Source organism: Capricornis sumatraensis, chromosome 5 (assembly GCF_032405125.1).
Source record: "Capricornis sumatraensis isolate serow.1 chromosome 5, serow.2, whole genome shotgun sequence".
Lineage (NCBI taxonomy): Eukaryota > Metazoa > Chordata > Mammalia > Artiodactyla > Bovidae > Capricornis > Capricornis sumatraensis.
Window position 1 is genome coordinate 47967335 of NC_091073.1, and position 25783 is coordinate 47993117.

The following is a 25783-nucleotide window of genomic DNA, read 5'->3' on the forward strand; positions in this document are numbered from 1 at the left end:
GACTGCCCGCCCCATGCCCTGCCCTTCCATCAGAGCCCAGCCCCTGCCTCTGCTGGGCCCTCTTTCATTGCTCCTCCCCCCTCCTCCCCACCGCCTCTGTCTTGTTTTCTCAGCTCTCTCTAACGTTTCCAAGGACACAATGATGTTTTCAGGGTCACAACTCTTAGGAGCCAAAAGAGCCATTTTCTTTCTCATTTTTCTCTCTCTGTCCTGTTATTTTGTAACACTAAATGGAGTGTGAATGAAACACAGAAATCATGTCAAGGTAAGAAAAGCTCTGCTCTGAAGATTAAGGAAACCAAAAAAAACACAAAAACATGGCACCACTTTCTCTAATCTCTGGATAGCTGATCAGTTCACTTTGCTTTTCTCAGCTTCACATAGACCTTTGCCCTGTATCCACATCCTGTTTCCAAGTGTGACAAAGTCTCGTTATCTCTTTTAAATTTTTAGAAAAATGCCAAAAATACATTCTTTTAATGAACAGAGGGAGTATTTCTCGTTATCTAATAGTTTTGGTTTTTATAACCATTGTAAAATGTATGCATCCAAACAAAAGACCCATATTGAGCCACTCTATTCTTTTGAATTACATGCATAATATTTAGCTATGACTCCTTTTATTCTGTACCTCCAAACTGTTTCCTAGGAGAAAAATCAGTGGGACCAAGGAAAGTATGGAAGGGAATCCTAACCAGTGTCTAAACCACATCTTGTCACATTTTCCTTGACCTGTAATGACCTCATGGTATCCTCTTTTACATGAAATCTAATGCTGAGCAGATTTTTTAAAATTCATGTTTAAAACTGGGTTGCAGTTACCAAATAAAAGAGTGTACCTGTACCCACAAGCTTCCACTCTACAAAGCTACAGAATGTTTGTTACATCCAGTCTGTCAAGAAGTATTTGGATTCAAATTACTAGTCCTCTGCAAATGATGGAAACTTATCAAATGATGTAAATGGTGCTGTGCCTCATTTGGCTCATAATTAGATTATGCTGACATTTTAATGTGCATACACAGGACATCTTAATAAAGACGTATTCCTGGGAGGAAAAATACTGTGATTTTAAATAAACAAAGACAACCATAGGATACTAGAGCCACAAGAAACATGGCAGGTACATGCTTATGAAAGGAAAAGCTAGAACACCTTGGGTCCTCATAAGAGCCTGTGATTACATGGGACTTGATGGAAGATTCTTCCATCTAGCAGCCAGGCAGTGCCTCTGATTGCAGAGCATCCGGCAGAGTGCCCAGAGGTGGCAGCTCCAGGCTCCGCATCAATCAACAAGACTGTATGAAGCACAGTGTGTGTCTGGAACTCTGCTGGGCACTCCATGAGAGAAGAATCACAAGACGTAATTTCCACTCACGTGAGGCTTGCAGTGAAAGTGGGGACACAAACATAGGAAAGCAATTCCTGAATGACATTTTGTTATGTAACAGCGAATAATTATCAGTATTTTAACATGCAAAATGTCGCAATTGATACAAATAATAGTTTAAATATAACTAGACAATTAGACCCATCATTTTTCATTCCATGTTCAGAACTGATATTTAATCAGAAGAATGTCTTGCATGAAACATCTTTTAATTATCAAAATCTCATTAGTTCTTACTGCAAGCTGTATGCAAAAAGAAAATTTTTCCTGATTAACTTCATTCCACATAAGCTTATAAGCATACTAGAAGAACCGTGCCTAAAAAGTCCCAACAGAAATTTTGACCAGTGGGGTTTCTGGGTTCATGTTGGTTTTTCAAGTGCTGACACCCTATATTATTACTGGAAATTCCCAGAAAACAGCAAAAATCTACCCGTCCTCATCTCTATCCAAGACTTTTACATAAATCTCACTTTCCTTTGTGTAACAGTCTCTGTTGATAATTGACTTCTTGCTGTTTCCATTAGTTGGATTTTTTTAAATTGAAAGCAGAGGAAAATACCCACCGTTGTGTAATGAGATAAGCCATGCTATTTTTAAGTTTTCCCTTCTCTGTCTTTTTTCCATAAATCTCATGAAAGAGGGACTTTAATTTTCTTTGCAGTCACAAGATGAAAGGTTTGTCTCGGTTTGTCTGCGAACATTCTAAATGTTGGGCTCCGTACACCATTTCTGACTTTGAGGGGAAAAGACTATTTCTAAAGATCGTTCCTGCCTTCTGCCCTCCCATCTCCTCCTGCCACTTGTTCTCTATATGTGTTTACATCATTGTTTCAACCACATATTTCTAATATAATAGGAGACAGTTTGTAATGTCCTACTTACCCCAAGACTATCTAGGGTGACTTTGCATGCCATTTGCCTGGGAGAGCCCTGCTCTGTGTTGTCCTGGTATAATTAATAGGTCCCTTTAACACTGCAGATTGTCCGCACTGAATGATAAATTATATGACTTTCCTTTACTACATAGTCTGTTAAAGAGAGAGACATCATTACTGTCCAAGGAAAGCATATATCTAAATATACAGGCTGTGAATACAAATTTTAAAGCCTAATCAGATAAATAATTTCTTTTAAACTGATTTATTTGGCTCCCTGAATTTTTGTCCATACATCTTTTATCCCTAATTTGAGGTAAAGATGTATGTAGTGACTTGTCTTGGTAGCCAAACACCCAGAGAACTCCATCCATACCCAGAAAACTGTGCAAATGTACAAGTCCAGACCATGGCAAACTAAGCAGAAAAAGTAGGTGGTGAGGCTTCACTAGTCTAAGTGAAGAGAACTTCTCATTCTTATCACAGAGAATAAATCAGATTCATCATGGCAATAATCACAGGACCAAAAAAAGAGTTAACTTTGTCTGTCTTTCTGCTCCTAAGACAGATTGTACTCACATAACTGCAGAAAATTGGCCGTACTGGCTCCTCTTTTTAATGCAAGGGAATACAAAGTGCTTCCCAAAGAAATGAGTGTGGCTCACTTTGGAATCTTACAAAATAAGATTGTAATCATGCCAAGGAGCTTGATAATTTAGGACTGAGGACCATGTCCTGCTGCTTCATTTTTCACTAATCCAGACTTATTTTAGAGTTTGTCCCCTCGCTCATGGGGCCATTTCTTGAACACACTCCACACTGCAATCTCAGAAGCTGGAGCAGGCAAGCCAGTGAAAACAAAAAGAGACAGAGAAGAAAACCCCTTGTTCCCTGAAACTCTTCCCTCATGATTCTGTCCCTTAGTAGGAACCCAAGGTGAATTATGACTGAAGTTGTTCAAACTTTTTCTCTTCACATTGAACCTTGGTTATTATAAATAAACTATTTATGAGGTACAACATGTCCACACTCCTTTGCAGTAAGACATCACTCAAACGCAGGATTGTAAAAAAGTGAGGAATCCATATAGTATAATGTGCCTTCTGGTAGGACCTCCTTAGAATGGAAATTCCTCTGGAATTTCTTCAAAATGAGCTCACACAATCAATTTTTCTTTTGAGAAATGAGGAAGCATTAATCTGTAATAAGCAATGAGTTTTGTGCTGAAGGTAGCAATCAAGGGCAACCACAGGCCAGTTAAATAGCATAATGAAGGAAGGCTACAAGACTGTTTTTAGTACTCTATTTGAAATGAAATGATAATTCATAGCTGATCAAAAATGGACCATTGTGTTTTTCATATCTATGGCTTTTATCCTGCACTTTTGTTGTTCATTGTGGAGTTTTTTTGGGCTTATAATGCACATGTAATTCATAACATCTTAAATGGGTGGTTGTATTTCTAAACCTTCTTCTTTTTTTCTGCTGCTTTTTCCTTGTTATTAGTGAGCAAGGGTTGTAGTTAGCACTGACTCCCATCCTAATGGCAGAGCCATTTGGAAAGCTGGGGTAGGGTAAAAATATTATTCACTGCAGCAAATCACTTAAGAGCCTAAATGGAAACCAGTGCTGTGAACCTCAGCACACAAGGCAGACGCACAAGATGTGCTGAGCTCGGAGCCAGAGCGCCACAGCCATGCAAGTGCTTCTGCTTGAGACTTCTCGTCTCCAGTCTCCTCTGCCCTTGTGACTAAATATTCAATATAGTCCAACTGGAAACACCAACAGTTTAGGAAAGCTTTAGATAAAGTGATGGCTTCCATAGCAGCAGGCAGCTATTCAGTAATCATAAACAACTACCTTGGTTTCTAGAACACCCACATGTCTGAACACAGCTAGATCAAGCCCTGGCCACATATGCTTGGACATTGCTGATGTCCAGTGGCCTGTGAGTAGTCCAGTACTACCCACAAATGTTCTCTGGAACACTACCTTATTTTAGTGAAAAATCAAAATAGGATGATATGTAAATATTTGGACACTTTTACCAGTGACTTTAACATTAGAATCATAAAAAGACCAGAAAAAATTCATAACATCATCATTTAAAATATCCTCTATTGTGACTTTCTTGGCAGTGCAGTGGTTAGCACTCTATGCTTCCCATGCAGGGCATGCAGGTTCGATCCCTGGTCAGGGAACTATGATCTCATATGTCATACAGCACAGTCAGAAATAAAATAAAATTTAAAAAGAAAAAAAACACTCCATGGGAGAAATGAGCATTAAAAAATGTCCGCAACTGTACAATGAAGGTTAATTTCCTGTACCTTGTTCAGGAAAATCATTATTGCTGTCTTTAATATAATTTGTTATGGTTTAATCTGTGAAAAAAAATTGCCTTTCAGCTGGAGTTTCTGATATATCACATTGTGCGTCACTTTGCAGTTAGAGTATGTTGGTAAAGGAGTCAGTAAATCCAGTTAAGTGTGCTTGCTGTTTTTCATATGTATATTTTATTTTGGAAATCTAATTTCAAAAATAATATTTTTCAGTAACTTTGTAAATAACTATGGTATTATATTTCTAACAGGTTCCTTTTAATAGAGAAAGAAATAGCTAAGTAATAATGATAGTGAAATAAAAGTTAGGTTGGAGGCATGTTTTTCCCCTGTATTTTAGAAATTAGATTCAATCTGATAGCTTATAAATTCATTTAATTCACTAGTTTAAAACTTAATGCTCTGGGACTCAGGCAGAGGATAAAAGGGGATGGAAATTCGAGAAGTAAATTCTAAAATCAGTCCTTGATTGAGAGTTAGTTTGTCAGAGCATTTTGGTGGTAGCGCAAGTTGACAGTGTAACCCAAAGTACTTTCATGATTAAAAATGAGACCATCGGGGCTGCAGTAGACTGAGCGTAATTGCTGGATGGCAAGTAGGTCCTAGTGAGATCAGGATAGTATAAAGATTATGATGTCACTTTTACAACTAATGGAGGTGTTTAGAAGGGCACAGTCTTCCATCCCTGTTAGAGCTCCATCTTTATGATTAAAGAAATTTCTCAATTCATAATCCTAAGCAGTTACACTAAACAGGGAGATTTAAAATTAAAAAAAAGTAGTTTTGCTGGAGAGCTTATTTCCTGTGAAAATGCAGATTGCCTAGCAGGGAGGTTCATTCTCCCCACAGCAAGTGAGACTAGCTGTGCAGGGTACCCTGGGGAAGCCTTGTCATCGCCCTCAAGAGGTTTATATTTCATTTTCAGTGTTGAATAGTGAAGCAAACAAAGCTCAGTAAGAAAGCAATCAGAACTTGGTCTTCTAATTTTTTAAGTTTAATGATAAAATACCCATTTTTTCCATAGTATTTCATATGCACATTATAGAATATATATAGTATTTTACACTCATGTTCCTAAACTTTTATGTTATATGTAACATGTTATGGTATCATAGTTCTCATGAAGGATCCCTATTGCTAAAATAAACCAATTTTATTCAACTATTTATATATAACTTACTATCCAAATAATTATAAGGATCAAAATATTTGGACTGGTGTACATAAATCAGCATAATTATTTATTGAAGTTTTCACTTTCCATTTTGATATTTGATGACACAATATCATAATGTGATTTCAAAGATATGTGCATATTTTGGGTTCTGGATTGACTTTACTTTCAAATCAGCATTCTTATCATCAGAATCAAAGCTTAATCTTTGGAAATGGTGATCTTTTTTTTCCATTCTGATCTAAAAGAATTCAGGCATTTTCCTGCATGTGAAAGAGATACATTTATAGATGTATTCATATACATAAAACAGGGTAAATCTGTCCATTAACTCCATGGATTTTAGAGAAAAAATCATGAAACACCAGAAAAAGATTGAGGGTGAGTTCTAACTGCAACCAAAAAAAAAAAAGATGAATTTTTAAATGCCATAAATGAATTTCAATTTTAATTTCCCATCCAGAACAAGTGCCACCAAGGACCAGTTTTCGAATGGATTCTTCTGGCAAGTATTCTTCAGTACTCACAGTCCTGTGAATGAAACGTCTTCCATTTTGTGTAACAAATCATTCTTCTGAGTAGTATCAGTTTTTTAGTACATAATCACCATGCTAATTTCACTCACCCACATAAGCATATATTTAAGGTAGAGGGCAATGCTCACCAAATTTGACCTATATGGCAGCCAAGGAAACAAACAAAAGTCAAAGGAAAACAATCATTTATTCATTAAGTTCTTTCATAAAATGCTTTAGTAAAAGACTAGATTAAAACACCAGGTACTATCAGATTGACTAAATCATGCTCTCCAGTTGAGAAGCTTCTAGACACTTGTTGCTACTAGGTGCTTGAAATCTGAGTTTGGATGTCCTGTGAGAAGTGTGTAAGATCCACAATGAATTTCAAAAACTTAGTACCAAAAAAAAGAAAAAAAAATGTATGATATCTCACTAATTATTATGTTAGTGCTTAAATAGTATTTTGGATATGTTAGGTTAAGCATATTATTAAAATTGTATGTTTCTTTTTGCTTTCTAAACCATGGCTACTAGAATTAAATTACCTATGTAGCTTGCCTTTTGTTTACATTGAACAGCACTGGACTAGATAATTGAAATAAGCTAGAGTATCTGAAAAGATTTGCAGTTTAGACATTTCCATAGAACTTACTAGAAATTACTTTACTTAAAAATTACTAGAAATTTTGCTAATGTAGAATGAAATTATTTTCACATCAGTTAAATACTGATAACCGTTTATTTTTTTTAAACCATGCCAGTTACAAAGTGCTACATTTTGGTAGTATTTTAAGTTAGAATAGAATAGTTTGAAGCTTAAGAGCTTTTAGTAATAATTAAATTACTTAAATATTTTTGACCTAATTATTCTGAAAAAATATTTATTAATTTGGTTTAGGCTGAAATATTTAATTTTATGGAAATAAAGGAAGAAAAGGAAGATTTAGATCTTCTTACTCGTAAGAAGTACTTTGAACAGCTATTTAGACCACTAGATTTAAAGCCAGAATACTGAAACAATTGTAGAAAAGAATGTTTCATAATAATAGTACTATCTCAGGGCTATGGGCTCACAACATACATCTCTAGAGTGTGTCTATGATGACAGCTCATTACCCATCTCAGCATGTTCTAACACCCCCCCCCCCTTGGAGAATATATGTGCTTGAGATCATTTCACTCTATAAGTTTCCATGTCATTTTTTTGGATTTGTAGAAAATATGGAAGATATTGCTCAGCATTTTGTCCTCAGATAATGTATAAACTATTTGGTTTAGCTGTGTCTGAAATTTTTTAAGATATAATTATATATATTATAAATTAAACATAATATATATATATAATATATACTTTATACCAACTATAAAATCTTTGTAGTTTTTAAGAGTATCTTAGAACCAGAGGGAAAATGAGACCTAGTAATTACAGGTGCAAAATGAAGGCAAGATTTAATTTGAGATTCTGAATCTTAGCTTATGGCCACAACAAGCACATTTTCTGCATTTCTCAGCTTCTGAATATACTATATTTAAAGCCAAAAGAAGAAAGAGAAGAACTATGTTTATGTAATAACTTAGATAACCTTGATATATGAACAAAATGATTCCAAAATATATATTATTTGAAAGAGGAAAGTTTTAATATAGTTTGAGTGTATTATACTACCATGCAATCCAGATTTTCAGGTTAAGAACCAATCCAAATATTTTGTTAAGTGTCCACACAAGTTAGGAAACTATTCTGGAAAATTATGACTCCAACCAGAATACATAGATCTATACTATTTCTCATATTTATAAAATGTTCTTTATCAAGTTATTTGTCATGATTTTGACTTGGATCTGTTTATTATAATTGTAAGGTATTTTGCTAACTTTAACTGCATAAGATGCCTAGGCAAAATTAGTGGTAGGAAGTCCTAATGTAATTAGGAAGCTAAGTGAAATCTCAATAGTAGAATAGTGTTGTGTTTTATCAGGTTCACTAGATTGGAATCAATTAAATTTAAGACACATTTATTTAGCAACTCGTGCAGGCTATTCATAGTGGAATTTTATAAACAAACAGAGATAATTATGCCATCACCAGGGTAGAATGTTAACAAGAAACAGTGAATCCATAGTCGGGACCTTTGAGTGGACAGCTCCACCCAAAGACAAGAAAACCAGGATATGGAGTATCACAGAAATCAAGACTAGAAATTCTTCTGAAAGGAGATCTTTTCTTGTTTAGAAACAAAAGAAATCAAGGATCATAAAGGGTGTGTCAACAGCATTAAGTGAGACGTAGAAATCAAGCAGAATGAGCAAAGAAAAAATGGCCATTGGATTTGATCATTAGGATGTCATCAGTGACCTTAGAGCAGTTCAGTAATGCCAAGAGCACAGAAACCAGACTGGCAGGAGTAAGTCCGAGAAGAAAGAGATAAGGCTTGCGTCCAAGAGAGCAAAGGATAGGGAGAGCAGGGGAGTATTTAGGATGGGAAAATCTGACTTAATTTGAAAACTCTGGCTATTTGAAGAGAACCATATGAAGAATGGGAGATGGCTTCTACTATGGCTAAACCATGTCTGGCCATGTTCATATCACCAAGGCTTATAAAGAGAAAAAAGTGGAGAGAAGTGATTCTTTTAAGGTAGATATGTATTAGTTATTGATCTGGTACTGTTAGATTTGAGCAATAAAAGTTATTCAATTCCTGTTTAACTTATTCTGTATCTGGAGTTCTTTGGAAATCACCTTTGATTCTTTCCTAGTACTATCTTTCCTAGATTTCTTTATGAGGAAAAGCCAAAAAAAAAAATTTTTTTTTCCAGTAGAAAAAAATATTTAATGAAATCATTCTCTGTGCCAGACTGTGGTAATAAGCCCATGGTGCTTATGTTTAATTAAAACATGAAAGGGGATTCAAGTACCAGAATTTAATTGACATGTTTACAGCAGCATCCCATGTGCCAAATTAATCCATAAAAATGCCATTCTTTGCATTTTTGAAGCTTGAATACATTCACAGAATTAATCAGTTGTGTTCAGTCGCCCATCCTTTTCCCTGAAACTGTGCATAAAGCCATGTCTTTCAGAAGCTAGACCAAGGGTATATATAGCATGTGAAGTCTTCCTGGAGTCTTAATGCAAAATAAGAATCAGCTTTTGAAATGATGCTTTTCTTTATTATGACAGAGGTTGCCTTGCTACCTGGATGTAGTTTTTTCAATATTAGTGAGATCTCAGGATTAATCAGTAGTTGTAAATTCCATCCCCATAGCTTGTCCCAGAGGTCATGCAAAGTCCCACCTGGGACAAGGATCTTCAGATGTTTTATTTCATAATGCCTGAGGATCCCAAGACCCACCTCTAAAGAACCAGCAACACTGGCCATGGCTAGCCGTTGAACACCAGCATCCAAAAAGTTTTCTGACTCTTTTAGTCCATTTCTTCACAACCACTGCCTCATCTTGAGTTGCACCAAGCCATGCCTGAGAGCACCTCTGATGGTTTTTCAAACAGAAAAAAGAAGAAGAAAAAGAAGAAAAAAAAGAGTGCAAGTACAGAAAAAATAAGGCAGAAAAGAAAGAAAAAAAGAATGTTGGTGGGGGCATGACTGAGTGGCATCGAGTGACCCAGGTCCCACTGAATGTTCACCCAACCCCCTCATCTAACAACCTACTAGGTACGTGGTTCATAAGCCGACTGGAGAGAGAAGTGAGGATTGTGAAACAGTGGGATGAAGACTGGCCCTTGAATTTCTTTGCTCTAAGTCCTTACACTGACAGGGGAAGAGATAAAGCATATTACAGTCGTTTTAAACATGTCATCACACCAGAAGAGCAACTGAAGAAAAGTATCAGAAACATCATAATCTTTCAAGAGAGCTAACGAAGTAGGGAGAAAGAGAAACATTTCAAGCTTTGTGCATGTAATTTTAGTTACTTTCTAAAGCCAGGCTCAAATGGTAGGGGGAAGGAAGGAGAAACCAAAGAAAAATTGTCTTTCTGAAAACTCATTTTCCTTACACACACACAAACACACACACACACAAAATGCTTTTGCCTTAAGGCACGATCTATCATTTAAACTTTTTTATCCAGTTGACTATTTCTCTTAGGTTTCCATGCCCTGCAGCCTCCGAGTCTGTGTTCCAAAATTAACAAAAAAATAAAAAATAAATCACATCTGTGGCAGACTTCTTTAATGGGTCTCTCTTTGCCTCTCTCTATGCGTACATGTACCATGAAACTAGCCATCTCGGCCTGGAAGAATGGAAGGTGAAGATGACATGGTTGGCGTGTTTTGCCCCATGTTTGAAATCAGAGCAGTCAGAGCAATAGTCCAAGGATCGCAGTGTCACCAAAGTGCACACAAAGAACAGGGGAAAGAAAATATGTGCTCTGCTTACTTCTTCGGAGTTAAATAAAACTAGCAAACATCTGTATTTTTCTCCTAATTAAAAAAGAGTCCTGAATCGTTCATTAAGGAAAAGCTTTCCAATTCCCCCAGGAATCACAGGATTCTCTGACACAAGACAATTTCCATGTACATTGGCACATCTCAAGATTCCATTACTGGGACTGTTACAATTTCAGCATTTCCTTGGGGGGAAGTTACACTTAGCAAATAAAATGGATCACACAGTAAACTCCTTTCAGAGCTCCTCATGCAATATGGATTGGTGCTGAAGCCACTGGAGGAACAATTTCTCACCATACTCAGCAGCGATGCAAAAATGAGAATATCTACAATTAGATGGCAGGTTCTGGTTAAACACATGCTAGGTCTGTTGTTTTAAGTGACAAAAGTATATCATGCTCTCTTTGTAATTTATATATATGCATATATGGTCTAGAGTCCACTAAGCCTAAAGTAACCTAGGGAAGAGATTGATGTGACCAGTCATACCATAACCAAAATTTAGAGGTTTGAACAGTGATTGGGCATCATCTGTCATCTCCGTTTGCCTTTCTGTCTCCCTTGGGAAGAGTACAGCTACCTGCTGTGGTTTTGCAGGGCTGCTCCACCTGCTCCAGAGTCCTGAAGTTTTAGCACACTCCCCAGTATGTGATTTCATGTATGATGTTCTAGACCTCAGGATAAACTGAGCTCAAAAGTCAACTGAGACGCGTAGGGTATAGGGCAAAGGTTTCATTTTCCTTTTACCACATGAGTCTAATTAACTGTTTAATAGGAACTGAATTCTGCTAAGTTGTCTTATCTTTAAAATATGAATGATTATACAGTTCATAAAGGATGACTAATGGATGTGGAAATGTAGTTGGTTATAACTCGAGTTTTATATTCATCATTGACTGGGAAAGCCTTTGGTTCTACATGCATCTGTCCATAAAAGGATGTGAAAGTCATAGTCTTGGATGATAGATACATATGTACATAGGTGCCTGATTCAGCTTTTCTTTCCCCTTGAGAGCACTAGACACACGCATATGCCAAAATTTCAGAAGTGAGTGACTTGCCTTCCTCGTATCACTGGGAAATCACAGCCGGGGGGAGGCACAAAGGCAAGCCCCATATCATTGTACTTTGTTTCCTGTCTCACTTCAGCTTCACTTACTATAGACTCTAGAAAAGGTTTATCAGGCCATCACCAACTATGACTATGACCGTACATCCAAATGACTAAGACATAGCTTCCTGTCCCATGAGGAGTCTCATCTGAAGTCCCATCCCAATTTCCAAAACCATCCTGATTAAATAATAAGAATTTAACATTTAACTGAATAATTGCTTCTGTCAGTTTTAATACCTCCTTTAAACCATTAAGGTCCAGAGATCACAAATACTTCTTAAGCAAAGGATGGCATTGATAAGTATTCCCCAAAGTTGCTGATTATTGATTAACATCCTAACAGTGATTTTGAAAGTGTGCACAACCCAGTCGTGATTGAGACATTTGCCCCTGAAGAAGATTCAAAGGGCCAAGGGCAAGGGAGAAGCTTAAATCCTATTTAAATCATATGCTCCTTTAAAAGTCAAAAGATTTCTTATGGTTTTAGCTTATTTATTCTAGAATTGAAAATGACATTCAGAGGAATTTCTCAGCTTTTTTTTTAAGTACATTTCCGTTCTTTCGGCTAACTACAGAAAAGTATCCCTCATCAACTTTATTTTGAATGTGTTTATGAAGTCAGCAGTCAATCTACTAGTGGCTTCCACATTTTAAATTGTTTGAGGAATAAGAGTTCACTTAGACTCTCATAAATTTCTAGTAATAAGTTATAAGAAACCTAAAGGAGCTTTTCAGGAAATTAAAACTTCACTCAAACCTCAATAGAGAACAGTTTCAATTTTATGTTTTCTAACTTTAACAATTTTAAAAGAAACAAGTTCTATTAGGTGTAAGTTTATACCCCCCAGCATGCAAGTGTGTGTGCGTGCACGCGCACACACACACACACACACGCACACTCAATGGGACACATCAAATCATAAACAGCTATTAGTAAATTACTAGACTATCCTTTACCAGGTAGTTCCAGGGTGTCTCCATCTGTTCTCTCATACTTCTAAAACAATCATCCTAGTCAGAGTAACATCCCTAAAGTGGCAGCCAATTTTCGAGGGCAATCTCAATGATTTCAGGAAAATAAAGAATTACAGAGGCATTGATTTTCTTTTTTCCGACTCAGAAAATGTGTGTGCTCTTTCTGCCTATGGCAATATGCTAGTAATGTCCTTGGCTGGTCACTGTTAATCCAGAGACTACCTAATTTTGGAATGCATACTTTTTTGTCACCATATATATATATACATTTTTTTTTTAATTTCTATGCTCGTCACTGACTCTTAACAGCACTCTCATTAATCACATCCACAAAATTAATTTATCATTGGTGTGTCTAGTTCCTCAGGGGGTGGGGAAAAGGCAGGATTCATTACTCAATGGGATCTCCTTTATGCCAGGTCCAGATTATAAGGAGCTGGATGTTCACCTTCGCAGGATGGAGTCTGGATTTGGCTTCAGAATCCTCGGGGGAGATGAGCCTGGACAGCCTGTGAGTTGATCTTTATTTCTACACTTTGGGTTATATTGTATATGTATGGCTGAGATGAAATATCATTCAGTGTGATACGAAAAAGAAAGTCGTTTAGGACTCACATAAAAATTTCTGAGGTTTGTGTTTCTTGCTATTTAAGTTTCCAAAACTTGCCAGTGTTTCCATGCCACTATATCATCATACATCAATGCACATTTCATTAAGAGAGAGACATTACTCTTTTTTAGAATGGATTGGATTCCTCTTGAATATTTCAGTTATTTAATTGTATTGGATCCCCAGTCTCTTTGGGCAGCAGCTCACAGATAAACATGCAATATGACAGAAGATATATGTGAGGAGATGACTCAGAGCCACAGAACTGTGTATGTTTTCAATCAGAACTACAGGGGAGAGAAAACATGGGGATCAACATAAGTTAAATTAAATTCAACACTGCAGTCTCACCAGATTTGAATTAGGTGATTACAGTTAGAGGATGTTCACGAACTCAGCTTCAGTTGGCACAATATTGGGGTATTTGGAAAGGGCTCTGAAGAAATTCTGTATAAATACATCTGAGTGAAAACATAAAATAACAGTGTTCATTAATATACAGAAAAAAAAAAACCAACAAAGCTAGACTTCTGAACATATATTGAAATAACAGCCATAAAACACTCATTGTGTTTTATGATACAAAGGATGTACCTTAAATAGTACCTAGTATGACTAAGTTGGGCTTCCCTAGTGACTCAGACGGTAAAGAATCTGCTTGCAATGCAGGAGATCTGGTTTCAACCCCTGGATTGGGAAGATCCCTTGCAGAAGAGAATGCCTACCCACTCCAGTATTCTTGCCTGGAGAATCCCATGGACAGAGGAGCCTGGGGGGCTACAGTTCACAGGGTTGCAAAGAGTCGGACATGACCAAACAACTAATACACACACAGAAGACTGAGTCAGGTTCATAAAAGTTTCATAATTGGTCTTTAGGCCCCGAAATACAATCAGGTCCTTTCCTATATACAAATGCAAGTAAAAGATTAAACTGCAAAATAAATGTAAGGGGAAGTAACAAAATTCAAGTTCTCATAATGCTTACTTCAATACAGTCTTTGAGATACACAATTCTTTCTTCTTACTTTGCTGGACACTCCTACCCCTATAAGCTCATGCTTGTCTGCTTTGTGGGTAAACTAGCACCATGTTCACAGCACCGTATAGCCTTCACACATCTCCCCCTCTTGAGAGGTAGAAGGGATTGCATGACTAAGTCACAGGGAAGGCATAGCATCAGCTGGTTTAAGAAGGGAAAGGCCTAGTTGAACTTAGCCTGGCACAAAAGCAGTAACAACAGAAGAGATGGAATTGTTACCCAAATGAAACACATATTGCTCAGAATGAAGCTCAGGTGTGTGAGTGCAGTATGCGCCACCCAGCCTCAGGACAGCTTTCTACTGGGTGAGAAGACAGGATATCAGGTTCCCAACCCTTCTGAACATTCACTTTGTGCTCCTTGTCCTTTCTCCCCTCCAGTGGGCAGGCATCCAGTATTTATGATAAGCCTCCTCAAATTACAAGTTTTGCTGATCATCCTTATTGCATTTATTTTGGATTTACTCTGGTTTATTCTTTCATTTGAATAATTTAAAACACAATCAGGCTGCAAGTTACAATTTTACAGTTAAACCATAAAGTAGAAGCCTAAATCTCCCTGTTGCATTTAAAGCCAGAATGTAATGTCTTGAAGGCCAGAATGTTGCACCTCTGAAAGCCCATGTCAGGAAAGGTGAATCTCCCATAAAGATCCCCCGTGTGCCTTTTCTTCCTGCTCTCCTTCACTGTAAGTCCAGAGATAACATGCAACCGAAATGCACTAGCCTCAGTTAGTTGCTATTGTGCTACAAAGGGAAAGGCGTGTGAGGCGACTTGGTCCCGAACCACAGGAGGTCTCATAAATTATATCAGACGGGTTTCTGCCTCCATGTAGATGAAATGGTATTGACATCTCATGGTGCACATTAAACACGACAGCACGGCTTTCAGCAAATAATGAACAGCAGGACCCCAGCTCAAACAAAGTGTATGGCCTTTTTTCCTGCAAGAGGAAATACTTTTCACAGTTAAATAACAATAGAAATAGAAAGAAATAAAAAATTGCCACAAAGGAATGAAAATGAGATTTCCAGCTGTGATCTGAAAAGAGATGGGAAGGCATCAAGATGAAAAGGCTTGGAAAACACTGCAGTGGAGAAAGGCCTGTGTGGAGAAAAACTGTGCATGGAAAGAGAGAGCCGATGATAGACGTAGGCCTTGGCATGAGGGTCCAGTGCAAACTTGTGAAAGAGTTTCAGAAAGCAAGAGCCTGAAATCTGCTTGCCACCTTGTCAAGTTGCCCTGGGCTATGATTACTGCAGGTCAGACTTGCTGGGTTTAGACTGACATTAGGTAGAATTGGGAAAGAATTAAAGCCTAATTCAAAGGACTGCCAAGGTGGTTTGGGCTTTGTTTGTTTCTTAGTTTTTGTTCTCTTTGTGTGTGTGTGTGTGTTAGTTTTCTCCCTGGCTTACGGGGATATCAGCCACTTGAATGTGAATTGCTATTATTTCATATCAAATACTTCATTTTGTTCTGTGCCCTTACAGCCTATAAGACAAAGTAGACCTGTTGAGGTTTTGCTTCTTTTGCTTTTTTAGAGAAGACTGTTGAAAAAATAAGGCCAGATCAGTTGTTTGGAGAATGGGCGGGGGCGGGGGTGGGGGGGAAGGTTGGGAAAGAAGAGAGGCTTTCTTGATCTGTTTTTCCGCAGAGTTGTTTCTTCAGGGCCAAAGCAAGAGAGACAGGATAAAGAACTCTCTCAAGGCCAGTGAGAAAGCTAATGAGTGGGGCTGAAGTGTCCTCAGAGGTTGAAGGATCCAGTGAGGTCGGAGGGAGGTGAAGAGTGGAGTGTTTGCTGGGAAGGCTCACTAACCAGTGGAGCCAGGGGTCACCAAGGCCAGAAGGAAAATATAAGCCTATATTAGGTTAGCGAGCCCTGACCATGCACTCAGCAGACCTGGAAAGTGACCAGTGTGATGGGGCAGGAGGCTCAAGCCAGACACCGGAGGGAAGGCCCTTCGGTGAACACAGAACATGACCAGTGTATCACTCTGTGGCCACCAGACCAAATGAGAACACTCAGAACCTTATTGCTCAGAGTGTGTCAGATTTAGAGACCAGAGGCACCCAGCACCTCTTGGGAGCTTGGTAGGCATGCGGAATCTCAGGTTCCACTTCAGGCCTATAGAATCAGGCTGTCAGTGTACGTGCAGAATTCTAACAAGTTCACGGTGTGATTCATGTGCACAGTAAAGTTTGAGAACTACTGATTTAAAGGATCAGATAGTCTGACGTATGTTTTCAAGAACTTAGATGAACATAAGAATATATATATATATATATATATATATATATATATATTTATGGAAGTCAATATGAGTTACAGTGCAAGAAGGAATCATAGATTATCTAGTCCCTGCAGTTCCAGTGGCAGATAGGAAATAAACTACTCAAATGTGTCAAGTGTACAAAGCATATTTGAATTAAAGGAAAAAAAAAGTGGGTTATTTTCTTTCCTGAATAGATGCACAGAGCAATCTGTGAAACGAAGGACACGAAGGTGCAAATTGGCCAAAGCCTAAAGGACACCAGCAGTGAGAGCCAGAAGCAAAGACAGCATAGGTGGTCAGCCTGTTCCCAGCAAAGGCAGCAGCTCCTGAAGGAAGGAGCGAGTGTGGCTCCTGTATATGACTCATGGATGAGCAGCCCTAATGCCACTCCAGTCCCCATGCTCAGCTCAGCTCAAGCTTGTTTCTTAACCATAGCAACTTTTTTTTTTGAAACAAGTTAGGATGGATTATACAATCTAATTATACAATAATATATATGCATATAATAATTATGCAATATATATAATAAGCTATGTTGAAGTATTATGTTGAATACACTATAAGTGAATTTGTAAGATTTGGTGGAACAAACCGAAGATAGAAGATTAAACCTTCAAGTTTAAAAAAAAAGTGTGTCCAGTGAACTTCAGTCTTTGCTCAGATGTCAGCTTCTCAATGAGTCCTGCTCTAATCTGCCCTAACACCACCTCAGCCACAAAGTTGACACCCACCCAACATCCTACCTTGGTGTATTTTTTTCCACAGCACATGCCTACTAACACACAACATACTTTTTATGTTTCTTTACTGTCTGACTACTGGAATGACTCTTTAGGATGGGGATTTTTGTTTATCGTTCACTGAAGAGTTCCTAGCACCTAGAAGCATCCCTAGACTCCATGAATATTTGCTAGATAAATGAATTACTTAGTGAGGAGAGTACTTCATATCACAGCAAGCAAATAGAAAAAACAGATGTTTTACTGGGATTCTCTGTTTAATGGATGCTATTAAACTAGTCATACAGAAGATAACTTCAAGAGTATTTCTTTGCTGTTTTCCAACAGCGGGAGAGGTATGAGAATTTTCCGATGTGAAATTTTGCTTTTGCTATTTTTGTAGAGGGCCCAATTGCAATGTTAGCTCTTAGTTGTAACCTGTATTTTTAACTCCTTTTCATGAGTTAAAATCAAAGTTACAGCTGAATGGTGGTAATTAAGCTAAGAATTTCATTAGCCATTTTTTCTCTATTCCTAGCTGTAAGCTCTCCCACTGAGGCACACGGGAAAGTTAAAGGTTGAAGCATTTTCTTTGGGCTAACCCAGCCAAATGCAGCTCTTCACAGGGCAGTGGAAAAACATAAACATTCATTTCACTGGTTTGCACAAAGCACTTACTAAATCTTTGAAGTGCTCCATAGTGGTTTGAGTCTTTTGAAGAATAGATTGGACCATCTTTAGAAAGAAACTCATAAATTCAGGCTGGCATGATGATAAGGGAAAATGGAAAATATCAGAAGCCTGCCTGACTGCTGGCCTACAGCAAATGGGCACAGCCCAGTCAATCCAAAGCCAGAGATTGGATTCCCATGACAGCAATAATTAATCAATCATCAGAGCACCAATATTCAACATGGGAGCAAACCTACTCCCCACTTCCCTATTCCCATCCCCCGGGAATAGGGAAAAAATAGCCGTGGTGGGGTGGGGCGGGGAGAGGGTGGATTTTCATTCCTATTCAGTGAACCAAGAATATGAAGTCCTCAGGAGAAAAAGAAAACTCTCTAGACCATAATTTCGCACATTAACTGAGAAGGCCTGGACATTCAAATCTGGTGGCTGTGTTGACAGACCACACTGAGCAGTGTGACCAAGTAGGAAGACAAACCTGAAGACATGTAAGCCTGCTCGTCACAATGGACCAACTGCAGATTAACTGGAATCCACAGATTTGAGATTTGAGAGAAATTAGTGCCTGAAAAAAATCAATCTGTGAACAAAGGGTCATTTTATAAAGACTTAAAATACAACCTAGAATATAGCCTCTCTAATAGTATCAGACTAATGATAGCCACTGCTTTCAGATGCTGTGAGCCTAAGCCGCTTGGCAAAAGAAAATCTACTCCTTTGAACTCTATTGTCCATGAGTTGGAAAAATTGTAGATTTAAGAGCAAAACTAAAATATTTAGTGCTATTGTCTTTCCTCTGTGACAGGAAAAAAAAAAAAAAGCCTTGCTAATGGACACTAATTGGAGTGTTTCTAATGGGAAGTAAGAAAACTTACCCTGTTGTGCCTTTCATTGCAATCCCCTATTCAGGGATTTATGACAGTATGCACGTTTCCCAAATGAGTACCTCCAAACTTCCTGGTATAGTTGTCATTAAACAGCAGAGCATTGCAGGCAGCAGGCAGAACTGGGGACATCCTTTGTGTAGGGATGTGCTCCTAGAAAATATTCAAAGAAACAGCAAAAACCTGGAGGAGATTTTTTTTTTTTTTGCACATTTCAGTATGCAGGATCTTCAGTCTGCATTGCAGCATATGAACTCTTGTTTGCAGCATGTGGGATCTAGTTCCCTGACCAGGGATCGAATCCAGGCCCCCTGCACTGGGAGCTCAGAGTCTCAGCCACTGAATCACCACAGAAGTCCCTGGAGAAGATTTGACTGAGTTTTTAAAGTAGATAAACTGTTCAACTGAGAGACATTATTTTGGGGGGCTCCAAAATCACTGCAGATGGTGACTGCAGCCATGAAATTAAAATGTGCTTCCTCCTTGGAAGGAAAGTTATGACCAACCTAGATAGCATATTCAAAAGCAGAGATATTACTTTGCCAACAAAGGTCCATCTAGTCAAGGCTATGCTTTTTCCAGTGGTCATGTATGGACGTGAGAGTTGGACTGTGAAGAAAGCTGAGCGCCAAAGAATTGATGCTTCTGAACTGTGGTGTTGGAGAAGACTCTTGAGAGTCCCTTGGACTGCAAGGAGATCCAACCAGTCAATCCTAAAGGAAATCAGTCCTGAATATTCATTGGAAGGACTGATGTTGAAGCTGAAACTCCAATACTTTAGCCTCCTGATGCGAAGAACTGATTCATTTGAAAAGACCCTGATGCTGGGAAAGATTGTCGGTGAGAGGAGAAGAGGATGACAGAGGATGAGATGGTTGGATGGCGTCACCAAGTCGATGGAAGTGAGTTTGAGTAACTTCCAGGACCTGGCGATGCACAGGGAAACCTGGTGTGCTTCAGTCTATGGGGTTATAAAGAGTCGGACTTGACTGAGCGACTGAAATGAACTGTCCGGGGAAAGTCAGCCACGAATTCTGCTTTGTTTTGTTTTGTTTTCTCCTTACCTCCAGCTTTTCAAAGCAAAATTTGAAAAGATGAAAAGCATTTTGAACCTTTATCTGAATTTAATAATACACAGCAGTCAGTTTCCCCTGACACTTTTCAAGAGCTCACTATGTGCCCTGAGCAAAGTTAAATGCTTCCCCTGTGTTGTTTATTTCACATCTCCCAACAGTTCCATAAATAGGAGTAGGTCCTATTATTTTATTTCCCCATTTTGCAGGTGAAGCAACTGAGGCTTGCAGAGGTGCAAAGGCCTTGCCCGTGGCCACACAAATAAAGAACTAGAGCTAGGATTTCATCCCTAGTTTGTTTCATTTTAGAGTCCGTGTGCAGTGTCAGTGGCATCAGACATTTGGAGTTAAGGGTGGTAACTTATGAGCCAGTTAGCAAGTGTCCCCCAGACTTTATGGCCATGAAGAGCAAGTTCAAACATCTGTTTCTCTAAGAGGAGTTAGCAACCTGGAAGAGTTAGAAGAGCATCCTTTCAGCCTCTCATTTTTCATTTTTCAAGTACATACTCAGTGGGTTCAGTTCAGTTCAGTTCAGTCGCTCAGTCGTGTCCAACTCTCCCCATGAATCGCAGCACACCAGGCCTCCCTGTCCATCACCAACTCCCGGAGTTCACTCAAATTCACAACCATCGAGTCGGTGATGCCATACAGCCATCTCATCCCCTGTCATCCCCTTCTCCTCCTGCCCCCAATCTCTCCCAGAATCAGGGTCTTTTCCAATGAGTCAGTTCTTTTCATGAGGTGGCCAAAGCACTGGAGTTTCAGCTTCAGCATCATTCCCTCCAAAGAAATCCCAGGACTGATCTCCTTTAGGATGGAGGGTAGAGAGTATAAAATCTTCCACTAAATTACTACATACATACATACATAGGAAGGAAAAAGAAAGTTGAAAACTTAAATGTTCTTTTCTTCTCACTGCTTCTCTAGATTTTGATTGGCGCCGTCATCGCCATGGGCTCAGCTGACAGAGATGGCCGCCTACACCCAGGAGATGAGCTCGTCTATGTGGATGGAATTCCAGTGGCTGGAAAGACCCACCGCTATGTCATTGACCTTATGCACCATGCAGCCCGGAATGGGCAGGTTAACCTCACTGTGAGAAGAAAGGTGCTATGTGGAGGTAAGTAGCTCAAACCAGCAGCAGGAGTTGGGGGTTAGGTGATGTAATGCTTTATGAGTCATGGTCAGGACACTGGAAACAACATTTTAAATCAGTTTCCATATTATGAGGGAAAAGACCAACCTAGATATTCCACATGCAACCATGAAGAGAGTGCACATTTTCACCTCACTAATATAATACATTTCTAAGCAGTCTTTGCGGAGAAGGCAATGGCACCCTACTCCAGTACTCTTGCCTGGAAAATCCCATGAACGGAGGAGTCCATGGGGTCGCTGAGTTGGACACGACTGAGTGACTTCACTTTCACTTTTCACTTTCATGCATTGGAGAAGGAAATGGCAACCCACTCCAGTGTTCTTGCCTGGAGAATCCCAGGGACGGGGGAGCCTGGTGGGCTGCCGTCTCTGGGGTCACACACAGTCAGACACAACTGAAGCGACTTAGCAGCAGCAGCAGCAGCAGCAAGCAGTCTTTGAGGCTGACATTTTCCATAGAGTCATTAAAAAATTCCTAGCAAAGCCTGGAGCTAATTTAAGATGTGTATGCTCTTTGCTTTTTAGCAGGTGCTAGTTATAAGAAGAACATTATAGTAGTGAAAAATATAGATTTTGAAAATGTTCTTCATTGTGTTTACAAGACAAAAACCTCAGTGTTTTGATACCATAATAAGGCAACTAGGATGGAAAACTAGCTTCCTTTATAGAGCCTGATAAAAGGTAACAATAAAATGATTACCCTGATTTAGTGAAATACAGCTATATGTCACTCTGAGAAAACACAGTTCATATAACTCCAAAGTTATGAAACAGAGAAATTAAAAGTAATTATTCCCTTTGCAACCATTTTCTCAGCTTCATAAGAGAATCCACAAAGACATACTTTTAAAATCAGCCCTCTTATCATATTATAGTGATTCAGTTTATCTTTCTTTATCATGTCTCAACTCCTCCCAAAAAAGATTTATATTAACAAGAATTATGTTCATTACAAGCATTATACTTTTTTTTTTTTTTTACCATCTGAGCACTCAGTAACATTGGGAATATAGTTCCAAACCACAAGTGATTTTCTCTGTGAACTATGGGAGTGACAGCGCCAAAGATGTTCTGCCGTCACTTGCCCCGTGAGCCTGCTGGCCTCTTTGCTTAGCTACCTACTGCTCCTTGTACAGAATGACCAGTGCTAGAATCAGGAGGGACCTTAGAAAGAGCAACGTGAAACCCCTCATGTAACAGATGACAGATCAGGGGTTCAGTAGCTCACCCTGTGGTCTGCAGTGAGTCAGCGATCGTGCAGAGACCCATCTCTCCAGCCAGGGCTTCTTTATACCATTTCTAGTTCCCTTCCACCTTCTACAACCAACCCCATGTCCAGTGAATTCAGAAACATTAGACCTTTAGCAAATGTCACTCCCTAACATAAGGACTCTGCTACATGTGCTATTATCATCACACATTTGAATTTTTTAAAAGGCCACCAGCTAATTACAGGCTCTAAACCACTCAAGAAGATAAGGCTTGCTAGTCAAATTAAAAATCCTTTTTGAGTCTTCTAGAAACTAGATTTAGAACAAGAGCCATCACTTAAAAGGCTAAGTCAGAAGTACTGTTAGCCCCTACCCATAGAGACTGCTGTAGATCTTGTATCATATGGAGGTTTTGCTAAGAGGTGCCATTCATCTTCAGAAATTCATGGCAGACCACTTGACCCAGTGAAGTAAAACACCTTGAATTATGCCTTATCCTTGGGCGAGGTGCCAGGAGGGAAGACAGTGTTTGCTTGGTTAACATTTAACTGTCTCTCACCCTCCAGAATGATTTTTAATAAAACGTTTGCTGTGTTATATGTTCTGTAACCCAAAGATAAATTAGGAAGATACTTGATTTACAAGGAAATATACTGCAAAGTGCAAAAACCAGTGCACCAACATAATTTCATGCTCTTCTTGCCACCAGCTGATCATTGCAAATTAAATTTTGTTCTAATCAACCCAAGCTATTGGAGTGTATGCCAAATACTGCAAAAATGTATTCTTGCAATTTGTGGATTGTGTGACTTCCATAAAGATGCTCTTTGATGCAGTTCTTACCAACTTTACTCACTTAGGCGTTCAAGTGCATTTCAAGTGCATTTAATTTTTGAAAACGTTCTACTGCAGACTGCTCATTCACACCAGAAGAGTTTCCAAGTTAGTTCAACCCACTCTTCCTTGAAAGCTTTATGAGTATTAAAAACGATTAAGTTCAGCAAAGGATACTTTGATAGTAAAGTCAGTACCTTGAAATAGGATGGGACAGATTTTAAAAATATGCACAGGAAGACAGCCTTTCTTCATAGCTGCCATTTCTTCAACAGTGAGAAGAGATAGCTGCAAATGGATATGGGAATGGAGATGTCATTTCTAGGGTTCTTATTATCATGGCTAAAATTATTATGCTTTCCTAAGCCAAGGCAGTGGGAGTACAAGCCTGACTTATGATGAGATGGTTCAAAGCCGAGGCAAAATGAGCAATTAAATAAAGAAGAGACAGAAGATGAACAAGAAGACAGGCAGTGTCACCCACTTCTTGCATAAAGGAGCACTGTAATGGAAAAAGAGCTGAAAGAAGGTCATAGAAATTATACCCTCCTGCCTTATGCTTGCTTCGGCTTGTTCAAATGTCCTGCTTCACCTCAGAAGACCCTAGGCAGTGGTTTCCTAGCTGATGCTCGAGAGGGGGCAAAAAACATTGATTATGAGAAATATAGACCAGTTAGTTACATTGGGCAAAAATGAAAATAATAGAGAAACCTGCTTCAAATGTTAACATATACATTATGTATGTTACATACATAACACACTAAAGATAGAAAGGCAAAATTTCCAATTAGACAATGGCAAACTAGACACTCGAAAGTGAGAAATCGTGGAGTAAAGGATGAAATCATCCAAAGTGAAGTCACTCAGTCGTGTCCGACTCTTTGCGACCCCATGGATTGTAGCCTATCAGGCTCTTCCATCCGTGGGATTTTCCAGGCAAGAGTGCTGGAGTGGGTTGCCATTTCCTTCTCCAGAGGATCTTCCTGACCCAGGAATGGAATCTGGGTCTCCCGCGTTGCAGGCAGACACTTTACCATCTGAGCCACCAGGGAAGCCTTGAAAACATCCAATGATGTATCCAATTTTATCAGATAATTTTAGCACAGATCTTGCACCTTAAACTAGTTTTGAGATTTGTCTTATCCATGCCACTAGCTCCAGTGCTTAGCTGCTTTTTCCCCAAGGATAGTAGAATAGTGGCTTTAATTGTTACACTGAAAGTATAAATATTTATATGTCTCAGCTTTGAGATGCTCGACATAGTGACACATTATTTTGAATACATACTATTCATCTGAGAGAAGAGTGCCTCTGAGGAGTTTCATAAAGTATAAATCTAGAGCTGATGTACAAGAAAGTTTTATGACTCAATCAGAACTTGTTAGAGTCCATCTTAAATCTATCAGCATCTTTTCACTAACACCTAAGGGAAAGTATGGGCTTCCCTTGTGGCTCAGCTGGTAAAGAATCCGCCTGCAATGTGGGAGACCTCGGTTCGGTCCCTGGGTTGGGAAGATCACCTGGAGAAGGGAAAGGCTACCCACTCCAGAATCCTGACCTAGAGAATTCCATGGCCTGTACAGGCCATGGGGTCCCAAAGAGTCGGACACAAGTGAGCGACTTTCACTTTCAAGGGAAAGTATGATTCTTGGCCCAATGCTGAGAAAGGGGAAAGTCTTCTTTACAACTGGGTGAAAAGTTTAGTCAGTGATTAGAGTGAATTTCCTGCTCCTGACTGCTATACTTTTTGTCAGTTCTAAATTCAGTTCCTTATTCTTTGTCTGTAAGCATTTAAATAAGTTGTCTGCCCTGTCGAGCATAAAGCAGAAGTACATAAAATCAAATGCCTGTGGGTGGGCCAGCCCCTGACATGGGAAGGGCACCACAGGGATGCACTATGCCTGTGGACACTCTAGCGCACATATCTAAGCTCTACCACGCACAGACCCCATTGCCTCAGCTGCTTTAAGACTCACACATCTGCAGGGCTGTCATACTTACGGGGGACAGTCCTGAGAAGGGACCCAGGCACACCCTGAAAGCAGGCAGGGGATGCTTGGTTACAGAGTCTGAGAATTGTGATACCCAGTGGGTGATCTTGAAGGGAAACAAGGACTCTGGTTAAACAAGCCCCTTTGGCCCTGCATGCTCCTCACTCCACGGGTAAATGAGTAAATCAGAAATGTACAGGAGACACTGGGGAGTAGTTGAGACTGTGGGGCCTTGCACATTTCATACTCAGTCATGGGGCAGCAATTGCCCAGCTCTAATTGATTATTGGAAGCTTCCCAGGTGGTGCTAGTGGTAAAAACCCACTTGCCAATGCAGGAGACATAAAGAGACGTGGGTTCGATCCCTGGGTCTAGAAGATCCCCTGGAGAAGGGCATGTCAACCCACTCCAGTATTCTTGCCTGAAGAATCCCATGGACAGAGGAGCCAAATATTTCAAGAGAAACTAGAAATCCAGCTTTCTGTAAAATCTCCCTATTTA

The 25783-nt window shown here is 39.2% G+C and overlaps 1 protein-coding gene across 2 annotated transcripts in view; it reads left to right on the forward strand.

Moving 5' to 3' along the window:
* MAGI2 (membrane associated guanylate kinase, WW and PDZ domain containing 2) overlaps positions 1 to 25783 on the forward strand; it is a 1476322-nt gene that overhangs the window by 1279307 nt on the left and 171232 nt on the right. Inside the window, exons 13-15 of one of the 2 annotated variants that reach the window (XM_068972797.1) lie at positions 6248 to 6289; positions 13219 to 13310; positions 21016 to 21208. In XM_068972797.1, coding sequence (XP_068828898.1) covers positions 6248 to 6289; positions 13219 to 13310; positions 21016 to 21208 — 327 coding nt within the window. The remainder of the gene's footprint in view (positions 1 to 6247; positions 6290 to 13218; positions 13311 to 21015; positions 21209 to 25783) is intronic. The other variant, XM_068972798.1, reaches the window with a different exon arrangement.